Source organism: Schistosoma mansoni, chromosome W (assembly GCF_000237925.1).
Source record: "Schistosoma mansoni strain Puerto Rico chromosome W, complete genome".
Classification (NCBI taxonomy): Eukaryota; Metazoa; Platyhelminthes; class Trematoda; order Strigeidida; family Schistosomatidae; genus Schistosoma; species Schistosoma mansoni.
Window position 1 is genome coordinate 58,925,094 of NC_031502.1, and position 14,580 is coordinate 58,939,673.

General features: G+C 39.2%; 1 protein-coding gene across 1 annotated transcript; it reads right to left on the reverse strand.

Moving 5' to 3' along the window:
* Positions 1-1,198: 1,198 nt before the first annotated feature.
* Positions 1,199-11,544, reverse strand: Smp_077230 (hypothetical protein). Its single transcript, XM_018790326.1, has 3 exons — positions 11,211-11,544; positions 3,455-3,692; positions 1,199-1,747 (listed from the first exon to the last, which is right to left on the reverse strand). Exons 1-3 carry the CDS (start codon positions 11,450-11,452, stop codon positions 1,346-1,348), a joined length of 882 nt encoding a protein of 293 aa, XP_018655681.1. The 5' UTR covers positions 11,453-11,544; the 3' UTR covers positions 1,199-1,345.
* Between the last annotated feature and the right edge of the window lie 3,036 nt (positions 11,545-14,580).

A 14,580-nucleotide genomic window follows, 5' to 3' on the forward strand; every position in this document is an offset into this window, starting at 1 on the left:
GCGCGTTTCGTTGTCCTCGAGACACATCAGCTGGGTGTACCTGCACCTGACTATTTTTATTATAAACAACCATGAATCACTCCCCTCTCGTACATCAGAGCCAATGAATGAACTAATTCGTTTTAGGTCCATTGATATATTCTATTAATTAATGTGGTTTGAGGATAATCGTCAAGTTACATGATGAGTTGAAGGGAAATTGCATTCCAACTTAGTGATCTAAAGGTATTAAGCTTACCATAAGGCTATTAAAGTGTTAGGTTTGATCCCGTTTGAATCTTAGAAAATAGAATGTGCATATAGCTGGGAATGGTCAAATTAAGACTATACAGTTACCCAGTTTTTAATGCCTTTCAGATGGTGTTAGTGAATGACGAGAACTGCTTTCTCTTTAATAGTTTCGGCTAGTTGAGAAAACTTTAACCAAATTAAGTCCTCATTTGTTGATGTATTTATTAAATAATTACTAACTTCCACAGATTAATGATCATAAAATGCAACCTTTAAGATTTATTATCATGTTTTTTATCACTGATTAGTCCAACTTCCCATATGAAGCAAGTTACACTGGTCGAAGCTTTTGTTTTTTAAGCATATGAATATCTTAAAGCATGACCGTGCGAATGTGTGGTTAAGATGGTAAAGACTTCAACTTTGTACATATTTTGAAGGTTAGGTGACACACTATAAAAGCTTTATGGTGGTTAAAGGGTATTAAACAGAAATGAAATGTTTTTAGATTTCTTCTTAGTATTTACGGAAAGAACTTATGTACTGGAAATACAAAGCGATTTCATTATCTATGGGAATATCCTACCTTATTTTAAAAAAAATATTGAATCTAATTGGCATTGTAAGAAAAGGATACGTTGCTTAATAAGAAATTCTCGAATGTCTATGTATGTTTTCTGTTAATAACGTCGACCAAAGTTGAAGTGTGAATAAAACATTCCCCCTATTTATAGCAATTCCCATATGATTTTTATTATGTCAACTCGATATGTTTATAAAGAATTTCTCCTTAAGGGCATTTCTAAACATGTATGGTTAGGTTTTTATCAACAGACTATGGACATAGTTTGTTTGTTCCATTTCTTAAGCAGGACCCCTCTATTTGTGAAAACTAAACATTGTGTATTAGCTCGATAAATCAAACCTCAGATATTGTTAGTGAGAAGATATTGACAACATGGAAAGTAAAGGATTAGAAATAATAATATTAACAATAGCAGAAATACATGTACATACTCACACGCACCTCATTCGTATTTTGAAATTACAAGATATTAGTCAAAACATCACAGTACTACCTCCTAAAAAAATAAGTAATATATATGTATATAACTCAAAAGAAGCGGTAAATTAGCAGAAACACAACACAACAGCCGATGACTAGCCCCAAAACAATTGAGTCTTGTTTGTGTCTCCAGTCAATTTTATTGATCAGTTTCTTTACCTGTGGAAAACGGGAGCTTAAACTCGATAGGCCTGTTGAGGCAGTACGTAGTGCGAAGCGTTGGGCACGTAATGCTGCTCGTATTGTTGATGCTGCAGCTAAATGTTCATCCAACAGACGATTAGAGCGATGGTATTTTTCTTGTTCATCCAGAAGTAAACGAGTTGAACTAGATATATTTGACTGTAAACCGGAACGTTGATTACCACCGGAAGAATCTACATCAGATTGAGGTTTTGAAGTAAAATCACCGCTTAGATTTACAGTTGTGGAGTTTGTATCTCGATAAACCTATATTTTAAAGGAACAAAACAACGTGAAACACATATAAAGAAGAAATACTAAAGGAACACAAAGAAGAAATATCGTTCGTAATAAGCAACGCATCAAAAGATGTGGTGTCTTATTAAACACCAATTAAAGACCAGTTTATGCCCATGGTTGTTTTTGAATATCACATTGTCTGCTCGGCATCTCAGGATTCACGGATTGGCTAGCCTACAATACATAGCCTTATTTGTGCTTACTACTTTTATAACAGTGACAGTGTATATTACAGAAGCTAAAGTGGAAGATATGTGTATTGAAACCAGAATCTTATACATAGTGGTTAAAATGCTCAGCATTCAATTACTGAATGTCAGGCCCAAATCCACTTTACCTACATCGATTTGGAAAACTGATTCGTATCATTACCCCTTCTCGGAAATTGTGGCTTGAAGACAAGTACGTAAACTAGTACTGAGTAAATGAGTCGGATTTAATATTTAATACTGGCATTGAGAGTTTACTCAAACATTCTTGTAATGTCACTCAAAGAGTGTAGAAGGTTTAATCTTGCTAATAATTCTACCAAACACTACTGTATATTGGAAATCAATGAAAGCATAGAGACAACAGACTATTTTTTTAAGGGAAATATCCACAAATTATAATCTACGTTTTCTTGATTGGATATCATTATTGTTTGTGGGCTGTGAGACTGTTTAGCCCCTAAGAAGGGACAAAAAAGGTGTCGTTTCAGTGAAAGAAAAAGAAAAGCCACAATGGACGCTATTTGATACAAGCAAGTCATAACCTTAGAGGGATTCGAAGCTAATTCATCAAGATCAGTCGCTCTGCATAGCTTTAAATTAGTTAATGCAATCCAGTAAAAAACTTCAGATTCTTGTATTCAAGTTGTCAGTGGATAGTCAGCGAATACTTAGGAGTAACTGAGGTTGCCGTACAATATCTGACATTCGTTTAGTAATGCAAGATGATTTCGTAAGAATTTACATCAGACAGAGGAGTAATGTACAACTTCATCCCATACGTCTACGTCTGCTACGCCTAATGATAACACAAAGTGGAAATTAACAAAAGGACGCTGATAGAGTAGCCAGATGTGAAATATTTAATTAAGGATAAACAGTGAACACGTTTCAATACAAGTGGTTTTGAGGTGTATCACCAGGACCCTTCAAACGCATATGCTGACTAGTGTAGGGGATGGTTGGAAAAGAGTTAGGGGCGGCCAAACCAAAACGTGGCATCAAAGCTTGAAGTCACTAACTTCTAGTCTGAGCCATGTTGGTGGATGCAGACTACTTCGTTGGGGTCCACGTGACTATCGTAACCAATGGTTGGAGACTCTAGGTGACATGGCTCAGAATCGATCACAATGGCGTAGGTGTATACACTCTTTATCTTCCCTTAAACCTTAAGATTAAATTGCTTCATAACTTTCTTCCTTCCTATACTATATCCTTATATACAACCTATCTTTTATATACTACCACCACTAAATTAGCTACTCCTATGAATCTGGTGTTCATTTTGTTGTGCTCCGAGGTATGGGAACTTGGACCGATGCATAAATGTGCCTGGTCCTACGTTGTAGCTGACTGACTGACTGAAACGCATTTGTCTCAAGTTCAAAGGATCAGTAATAAAGGTACTTATAATTTCCCATGCATATATTCAAGAAAAACCCTTAAAATAACAAAAATTACTTACAGATCCTAAAAGGTTTTCACGTTCACGTGCAGCAATGAGTTTGGCCTTAGTTTGACGAAACTCTTGAGCATAATCACGAAGAATTTCACGATGTCGTTTAGCTGTATGCAGTTGGCTAAGTCTACCAGCTGCCATATTAGTAGGATTAAGTGGGTTTCGTGCAGCACTGTCAAAAGAGGTAGGTGTAGCTTCTGTTTCAGGGACAAAAGTTGCCATCCGTTCATTGATTTGAGTAAGTCTGTATATTAACAAGGTATATTAGATAATATGTGTCTGTGAACATAACATCCCTAGTGTTTAAATAGATTTGGACGAAATATGAATGAAAAATACCGTAACTGAGTTCTATTTACTGAGGATGAGTCTTAAACTAAAAAGAAGTTGACACAAATGGTTCTCCAAGTTCCAGTTGTCTTTCTGAAGTTGGTCAATAATAAAAATTATAAAATTAAACAAATCTATATAAACCTACTAACTGACATTTTTTTGTATTTATAAACTGAAAGATGTTTAGAAAATCACTTGTATTAATTAAGATCGCTGTGTGGTTGGTATCAAAAACGGAAAATCCAGTAAAACTAAAGAAGTTATACAATGATAAATCTCCACTTAGTTTTAACTTAATTCATACATTTTTAACCTGAAGATATGATCAAATCAATAACATGCATACCGCATATAACTAACATGCTTGAATCCTGTATATTAAAGATTCCCATTATAAAAATTAGAACAACACATGTAAGCGAACAATTGTTTTCAATTAGATCGTCATCAGGTTTTACCCTAATATACATGAATATTTATACGAACAGCACACGCGATTAAGTTGGTCACATTCAAATCCTTCCTACACCTAATAACTCTCTTATCTCCACAACCAACCCTTCTCACGTCCCTTTATCACCTCACACCGCTGGAGCAAACCATCCGAGTACGCGGAACGTTATTCCTGGTCTCCTGAAACCGCCCCCAAATGCCCTGGTACGGCCGAGAGTGGGGAGAGTCTACTCTCCCTCTCGAAATGCTCGCACATGGCCAGCGAATATATAGCCTCTGCCAGGGAAGTCCTACTCACTGCCTTCTCATGGCGGGGGTGTTGTTTACGAAAGTGAGAGGACGAAAAGCGAATGTCCGGCGCTTTAACCGGGTTGGTGGACACGGAGGGTCCACCTAGGGGAGTTGGAAAACCCTGATTCCAAACCAATGGTGCACATGGGCTCCAGTATCCTGATGGAACGAATGGCGGACGAACCTGTCATTGGTCAACGGCTACCATGGGACTGCATCTCCTCACGATGCTCCATTGCCTTGTGGATCAGACCTTTTGGTCAAAGGCTCGGGGTGTGGCCCCCTAAGAAAACCACCTGCTTCGGTTTGGGCACCCGGGCAGTATCACAGCCCACACACACAAATAGTGTGGCGCATATGTACCTGGTGCCCTTTTGTACCAATATATATGTGTTTAAATAAATAAATAAATAAATCTCCTGAAACCACGCTCTAAACTACATGTAGGAACTTTTAACGTCTGAACATTGTGCCAAATAGGACAACAGGCCTTCTTAGTTAGGACTTTAAAATCTCGCACCATAGGTGTGTATTGCATCTCCGAAACGCGCATACAGGATCCGAGTAGCATCATTCATTTGACCTTACCATGTCAAAATAAAGAACCAACCTGATTCACGCTTCGTGTATCTAGGAGCCCTGATGCTGCTTTCCGTGGCCTCGCTGGCGTAGGTATAGCATTGAGTCCTAGGGCGGAACTAGCTCTTTTAGACTGGATACCAGTAGATAGCCGTCTGTGCGTTGTCCGACTAAACGGAACAGTAAGGACTCGGAAAGATAGGGAAACTCATCGTTGCCTCTTCGTCGTCTCTGCCTACTCTCCCACTGACTGCAGCTCAGACGATATAAAAGATGAGTTCTACAGGAGACTTTCCGACCTTCTCCGAAAAGCTAGGCGTTCTGTTGTAGTAATAGTGGCAGGTGACTTTAATGCTCAAGTAGGTAAACTAAGCGAAATAGAAAGACACCTGAGTGGATCTTATGGTGTCGTGGCTCAAAGAACAGATAATGGCGACCGTCTGCTGCAGCTATGCTCGGATAACCGCCTGTTTCTTACAAATACTAACTTTAGGCACAAGGAAAAACATCTTTTGACATGGCGACCCCCGAATTCGTCCCAACGTCGGACCCAATTAGATCACGTCGCTATCAGCCACCGATGGAAGGGCTCGATAGACTGTCGCTCATTCTGGAGCACGTGTTTAGATTCAGATCATGCTCTAGTGTGAGCACGTATCTGTCTGCATCTTATTGGACGTAGGAAGAACGCTGCAAGGAAGCCTCTTAGGGTTCTACTTAAGAAGAATATATTTCAGGAACAATAGAAAAAGTTAGGCAGCCATGTAAGTTGTGCCCACCCCGAGGCAGCGTGGAATGACATCCAAAAAGCTGTGGAAACAGCACTGATATCTGCTAGTACGGTAAACCATAAGGTTAGGGAAAAACACTGGATCTCAGCAGCATCCACCGCACTGGCAGATGCTCAAAAACTCATCCCATCTGGCTCTGAACATACTAAATAATATTAAATTACGATAACAAAAGTCTTATCAATAGTTAGACATTGGAAATAGGATGTTAAACGTCGGTAAATAGACTTAGAATAGTCACCACGAAACATTAAAATCATTACGTAATTTAATATTCATACTACTATCAGTACACCTGTCTTCGCACTATCAACTTGTACTTTTAACTATTAGGCTCGGTGACGTATTCTATTTTATTGTGATTATTGACTCAAATTGCCTTGATCGGTCTAACATTTTCGCATAAATATTCATGTATATTAAAGTAAAGCCTGATTGTTCGCTTGTATGGAAATACTGGGTGATACCAGGAGGGCTTTATTCATTTTCTAGGTATTCGAACTTAAAATGAACTATCTCTGACTTCAATGAGCTTCGCAGAATTACATACTTGGGAGATTGAAATAAATAACGTTCTATTGGATTAACCGAATCAATGCCCCCAAATGCCCTGGTACGGCCGAGAGTGGGGAGAGCCCGCTCTCCTTCTCGAAATGCTCTCATATGGCCACGCGAATATATAGCCTCTGCCAGGGAAGTCCTACTCACTGCCTTCTCATGGCGGGGGTGTTGTTCACAAAAGTGAGAGGACGAAAAGCGAATGTCCGGCGCTTTAACCGGGTTGGTGGATGTGGAGGATCCACCTAGGGGAGTTGGAAAACCCTGATTCCAAACCAATGGTGCACATGGGCTCCAGTATCCTGAGGGAACAAATGGCGCACGAATCAATCGTTGATCATCGGCTACCATGGGACTGCATCTCCTCACGATGCTCCACTGCCTTGTGGATCAGATCTTTCGGTCAAAGGCTCCGGGTGTGGGCTCCTAAGAAAACCACCTGCTTCAGTTTGGGCACCTGAGCAGTATCACAGCCCTCAAGCAAATCGAATGAGATTTGTATGGCGCATATGTATCTGGTGCTTCCTTGTACCAATATTTATGTGTTTAAATAAATAAATAAATAATGAAACTAAACATATACTCCAATTATAACTAAATTTCATAGTAAGATAAACCTTAAGCCCAAATTGATGGGACTGATAGATATCTATAGCTAAGCACGTTGGTGCACTGTGAAGTGGTGGCTTAGTGGTTAAACAACCCCATTCCTAATCATTTAATTGTGGGCTCGAACCATGCTTCTGTTTAGGCCTAAAGCCCTGTACTTGATAAGTTATATAATGTTACTCGTCCATGCACTAAGCGAAGTATAATGGGCGTTCACAGGATGCTATTACAGTTACTGGGAACTAGAAAGGTTTTAAATCTGGTCGGTTTACCAATATGTATTTGATAGCATCCTCACTAGCGATACTCTTCTATATATGAACAGAACAAAAATTTATGCGAAAAGGAGTACATAATAAGTTTATGATCCTTCTGTGTAACACGCGTCTGAGTAAACTTGTCCAGTGTAGGTCAGTAACTTGAACGATTAATTTAATTCAATAACACGAGACTCTATATCTAAGTTAAATATATTTCACTTATTACCATACAAAGTGAAAAGAGCTTCAGAAACGCTTATAATAGAATACGTTTGATTTTTTACATTGTTTATATTTGATAGAGACAGTGAGAATTTCAGGTTGAATGATTACCAGGCTAAACCATCTCGCTTTTCAAAGGTCAAGTTGAGTGAATCATTATCTCAGTTAAGTGCAAGAGCTTCGATTAAAGTTTTTCACTAAATGATATGTCTCAGATGTTGAGACCCTAGATGAGATTTTAATATGGCGTTTGATTATTTAGACACATCAGAGTTGTTTGGGTAGCTAATAGGGAATTCATGAGCACTAGTTCCACAGTTGAGATTATGTCATGCAAACATGTGTAATTTGAAATATATTTGTAGGTTGCTATGAATTCCTGATACAGTCAACGAAGATCTGGTTCCGAGCATTCTTACTCTAATCCTAGTCAAAAAGATGCAATTAGTGGATGTGTACACAACTGCCACCTCTCTTCAACTAGTCATCAAGATTTTGCTTATTTTGTAGGATTACTAATGAATGCATAGTCAGTAAAATTGTCTCTATAGGCAAGTTAGTTTTAGTGAGCTGGTTATACTTAGTACCGGAAAGATATCAAACTATGTTAGATTAAAAGCTAATTTTGACCTAATGGAAAACATACATGAGGGGAACGTTTGATGCTTAGGCAGCTAATAACAGGCTCTCAAATGCTCTGGCACAGCTCTCCGATTGGAAATGCTCTCAAATGGCCATGCGTATATAGTCTCTGTCAGGGAAGTTCTACTCACTGCCTTCTCGTGGCGGGGGTGTTGTTTACGGGACTGAGAGGACGAAAAGCGAATGTCTGGTGCTTTAAACGGGTTGGTGGATATGAATGATCCACCTAGGGGAGTTGGAAAACCCTGGTTCCAAACCAATGGTGCACATGGGCTTCAGGATCCTGAGAGAACAAATGGCGTTTGAACCTATTGTTGGTCACCAGCTATTATGGGACTGCAGTGGGGTTAGGCAGGGTTGCCCGATCTCACCATTCCTCTTCAACTTTGCCATCGACGACATCTTGGAAACAGCTCTGATGGATGTAAGTAACGGCGGTGTGGATATGTTGCCTGGAGAACGACTTCTCGACCTTGAGTATGCGGATGATATTGTCTTACTGTGCGATAATGCCCATGGCATGCAATCAGCACTTAATCAGTTGGCAATCAGTGTCCGCAGGTACGGCATGTGCTTTGCACCCTCCAAGTGCAAAGTACTTCTACAAGACTGGCAGGATTCTAATCCTGTACTCACCCTGGATGGTGAGCAGATCGAAGTAGTTGAGAAGTTCGTGTATCTAGGTAGCTATATAAGTGCTGGTGGTGGCGTGAGTGATGAGATTGATGCACGTATAAGGAAAGCCAGATCGGCTTATGCCAATCTGGGCCATCTTTGGCGCCTTCGTGATGTTAGTCTGGCTGTAAAAGGTCGGATTTACAACGCGTCGGTGAGAGCAGTTTTGCTCTATGCTTGTGAAACCTGGCCTCTCCGAGTTGAGGATGTTAGACGTCTCTCTGTGTTCGATCATCGTTGTCTCCGAAGGATTGCTGACATCCAGTGGCAACACCATGTTAGTAATGCAGAGGTTCGGCATCGTGTGTTCGGGCACAGAGACGATAATTCAATTGGTGTCACCATCTTGAAACACCGACTTCGGTGGCTTGGACATGTTTTACGAATGTCGTCCCAGAGACTTCCACGTCGTGCATTATTTGCCGACTCTGGGACTGGTTGGAAAAAGCGGAGAGGAGGTCAGTGTATGACATGGTGTCGTGGCATGAAAGAGAGCTGCAAAGGGCTAGCTTCTGTTGGTCCTTCACGACTCCTTGGTTGGGGTCCGAGAGATGGTGCAACACAGTGGCTAGAGACGTTATCAGATATGGCTCAGAATAGAAACCAGTGGCGATCCTGCTGCAACCTTCTTTTACTTTCTACATAAAGTATGGTTCTTACTTTCCTATTTGAAAGAGTCTTCTGGTTGTACATTTTAGTCCGCCTTATCTTTTCATCCCTTCTCTTCCTACTTTCATTATTTTGTGTGGCGCATATGTACCTGGTGCCCTTTTGTACCAATATATATGTGTTTAAATAAAATAAATAAAATAAAATGGGACTGCATCTCCTTACGTTGCTCCACTGTCTTGTAGATTAGACCTTTAGGTCGAAGGCTCGGCGTGTGGTCCCTTAAGAAAACCACCTGCTTCTGTTTGGGCATCTGGGCAGTATCACAGCCCACACACAAATCAAGTGACATGTATGGCGCATATGTATCTGGTTCCCCTTTGTACCAATATTCATGTGTGCGAATAATAATAATCGATCGTTTTGAAGCACATCACATTAGCTTTACTTAAAAATGAGCAACCAAATAATTTTATGTTAGAACTATAGGCTATTCTTAGATAATGTTTTATCAACTAACTATTTAGTTGATATCAAAGATTCTAAAGAAAAGGTATAGTTTAAGTTTAAGAATAACTTTAAAAACGTTGCTATCTCCTTCATACCGTGGGTAACCTAATGTAGACCCAGTAACTACCTTTCATAAATAAGTAGGCCACGAAACATCCTAGACAAAGGAAAACACTTCGCAAACTTCCTTTGAACAACTCATATTCAGTTAATGCAAGACTATGCATACATAAGAAGTACTGACATTTAAAACTGGATTGTTCTACGAGGCAACTGGTTCACGATACCCAGGATAGTCCCACAAATATGTATTTCCACACTGGAAGAGGAGCTCAGAGATGTGATGGTATCTTACCACTTATGCTATCAGATGGACTAGAAATAGGAAATGAAGACACTAACAAGGTTGTTCACGATGGTATTTTGGTAAACTACTTTCCGTTAGTAATGGTGGAAAGAAGCCAATAACTGCAATGTTGGCATAATGATGGTGGATCCCACACACGTAAAAAGGTTGACTCACTATTCCAACATAACAAATTAGACAAGTTTGGAAGTCCTGAAAATGTCTATCTGTAGACTATACCAGCTCAACCTGATATGATTGCCACACTGGGGATGTTGCTTCATGTCACTAAGCCGGTTGGAACTTTGAAAGGACTGAATCAATGGAAATGGTAATAAGATAGGGTTAGAATAAGATGCAAGTGAAAAAGTTGATAATCGTTGAAGTACGTCCTAATAATACCGTCGTAATCCAAGTTATTGTAATGATTTACATCACTAGATTATAAATCAAATGTATTTACCTGAAGTTAAAATTATAAGGATTTAGAGGTCATAGTATGTAACTACTTCAAAACCTTAGTTAACTGCAAGATGACCATTACTAAAGGCTTTTGGATATTTTGAAGTAGTTTAAAACTTTGATCCAAATTAATTTAGTGTTGTATGCTATATACTAGACCGCATTTGGGACATGAGATCCAATCAGTGAGCATTCGTTTTAAACGCACGGCATATACAGTGGGATTAAAATGGTAAAACGTTTCTTTCCGTCCTAATACTAGCACATCCAACGGCATTGCTCAGTATAGAAGTTATATGACTTTTGTATGAATGTATTACTTGAATATAGTCTAGCAAAAACCTTTGAAAAATTATCTAATGTGGATATTAGAAAGGTTACTTTAGTATACTTATTACTAGTGAGTCCACAGTTCGACTCACCTCTGCAGTTGCTCTTCTATTTCATTACACATTACGCTGAAGTTCGTGTCGAAATCTACATTTGATGGTACTTCTGGGATAGCATTGCTTTTACTGATTATTCCAGAATTAGTAAAACGAGGGATGTGTTTGTGTTCTACTGGTCGAGTCCCAATTTTACCAAAAGCAGCTAACTTTGAGTCAATCTCGCTCTCCAGTATTCGAGCTTGTATTCTAAGCTCATCCCAGGTCGAAGGGATCATACTATAATCGTTGATATTCAAATGTACGGATATCAAAACACGGAATACCGGCACAAAACATTTGCGCTGGCGACCAAACGCAACTGTTGATTGAGGCGCTCCAAAATATTCAAATCTCAAATTATGCGAATGATTTATGAGATCTGAATACTAGTTTTCCAGTATCTGTAACAGCCTTTCATTGGAAGTAATTTGTGAGATCGATATTTGAATATGTTTGGGATAAGCATTTTCAATACTGATGATTCTTCAGTATTCATTACCAATAACCTAAGGATAGAGGATCAAGCGACCTACATTAATCCTGCAGCGGCAACCAAAACCCCGAAAATTAATCGTTCCAAGCCTCGAACATTGATTCTGATCTCGTAAGTTTCACTGGACATATCTTGGCTGAAGGCATTTGGTCAATCACTCGCAACAGATCACGTTTGGGCACGTCATACTGGTCCTCTTTTACAACAACTAGTCTTGAATCACATAGTGCTCGACACATCGTTCAACTTCCAAATATATGTTCGAATATATACATTCACAACCTCTAGATTGACTGGCTTTTATATTCTCAGATAAAAAAGTGTTACGAACAACGTTGCCGAGTAGTGAGTATCAGTGACATCCTTAATACTCTCAATCCGTAGTGCTGTGAGGATCCAATCTCGCTCAAAATGTATCAACAGGGGTGCCGATATTTCGTGTTCTGGTAAAGTATTCCTTTTATGCACTACTCGGAGAGAGAAATGAGACTTCAAACGATGTGATTTAGTGTTTTGATTTTATTTGGAATGTCCTCTCACATGATCAGTCCTAGAGGAAAAAATTAAACATTTGTCACCAAAATCATCGTTCAGTATAAGGAAGGTCAACACTAAACCACCTCGTAGCTTGCAGTAAGGTGAAGGAAATAAGTCGAGGTATTTCAGTCTGACTTCATGAGACGTTTCATCGTTCTGGGTCCTCACCATTGAGCCTACTCTGGCATATCCACTTCATAACTCTGAAAATGCCACAGGTGTTCGGAGTTTGACAATGCTTTAACTAGTAACACCCTCCTTTATGAATCGTACGGATTAAATGAAATCAAAAGCCAGAAGCGAGGAGGTTCGAATATATATATATATATATATATAATTTGATAAGTTATCAATATATCGTGGATCGAGTGATCTAATCTGGCTAGCGATTGAAGGGGATGTGTTCCACTCGTGATCTGATGCGGATGCATAGACGAGCGCCTTCAGCTAGTAGGGTCCATTAAAACTAATGTGGTAAGCACCCACTGTGCAGTTATGTAAATCGCCTTAATTATTTACTTATATCTATTGATCATGCTAGAATCAAATTTTGACGGTTACCTATAAATAAGTCCAACCAGTGAATTAAGGTCGTCCTGAAACATTATTCTGTTTGGCACACAGTGTATGGGTCTTTAAGTTCTTATGTTGTTTATAAAAAGTAGAACAGACGACTTTACTACAATTGGTAAGCCATTTTAATAGGGAGAAAAAGTAAGAGGTCCAAAGGTTGTACCACGTGGGAATCTTCCCTTCAAAAATATTTGTGTTGTTAAATTCTGACTTATCGGTCCTCGTTGTCTTCTATGGCTAGGAAAATCTCTTATCTAATTTCTAATTTCATAATGGATTCCAACGTTTTCCAGTTTTAATTTAAGATATTGGTGAAAGATTTTGTCGAAGGCTTTGCTTGGTTAATCTTTTACAGTTGTTGGTAGGAAAAAATTCACTAAAATATTTTGAAAAATTTCACTCTCTGCAGTAGCGTTTCTTGTCAATATCAGCGGACATTTTGTGCTAGAAGTGGCGGGATCCTATCACTTCTCTGAGCTCGTGAACAACCTTTTCGAACTATTTTTCGAATTCTTTGCCGATTTCTTTGGCCTTGCTTATGAACGTTTCGCATGCATTCATAGTCTTACAATAAGTGAGATCATACTGTTCCGGGTCTGTAGAGATCAACAATTTCAATGCCCTTTCTTACATGTTGGAAGTCTCCTGATCTCGTCAGTTGTCATTGGTGTGAAGTTATTTGGTCCGCGCGATACTGGGCTTGGTATAAATGGGGACATAACTGATCTATGTGTACCTTTAAATATGGACCATGCTTCTTGAATTGATAAGCTAGTATCTTCGGGCCAGTCCTTGGTTGCAGCACACTCCCGTATGTTTGATATGTTCGCTTTCCATATATGATCACCATTAGCTAACGGTGGGAGGATATCTAGACAGACAATATCAGGGGTTTCATGGGTGTTTATCAAGTTTAACGAAGAGGACTCTCGGCTTGGATCAAGATGTGTGGGTTTGAATACGTTCTTTACTAGTGCATGACCCATCACAGTCACCAGGAGCCTACTGTCGAATGTGTCCTTGAACTCTACGGCCGACATCTCTGTTCAGTTGACATCAGTTGGGTTCGAATCTCCCTATATCGGGCACGTACTATTTTCATGCCATGGTTTAATGTGATTTGAAATAAAATCATCAACTAAACATACTGAACTGTGATAGATGACATAGTATCATTGTACAACTTTCAGAAGTGAGTTTAAAGTTAGTGACTTTATAAGTCCAACTGCTAAGAGATTCACAAACAAAGGAACATATATTTTAATCTTTTAGTTATGCATGTAAGGAAGCCACCTCTCTTCCTATATACATTCCTATAATTTCTTAGGTAAGTGTACTCCGATAGTTCTGGGTGACCGCAGAATAACCAATTTCCTGCAACGGCTGTGATGACTAGCCTTAACTAGTCCACCAATACGTCTAGTTCACTGAATTTGTTTCCTAAACTACGAGTATTTGTGTATAAAACTTTTAAGAAGAACGGCCCACCCACACAGGTAGCATTCACTGTTAGTAGGAGTGGTTTTTTCTGTTTCCTTAATTTTCGGGTCTCTGTTTATTTTCATTCATTCATGTCGGGGATAGAAAGACTGTTGAGAACATAGGAGGTTAGGTCTCATTCTACGATAAACTTCAAACTTTGTATGAACAAGCGGCAACCAATCTTTTCTTACACATTGGCTTCTGAGTTGTAGGACAACATTGACAGATGAAAGTATCGGTTCTTTTGATGTTCCTTCTGGAACGAAGTGTAAGATTGGT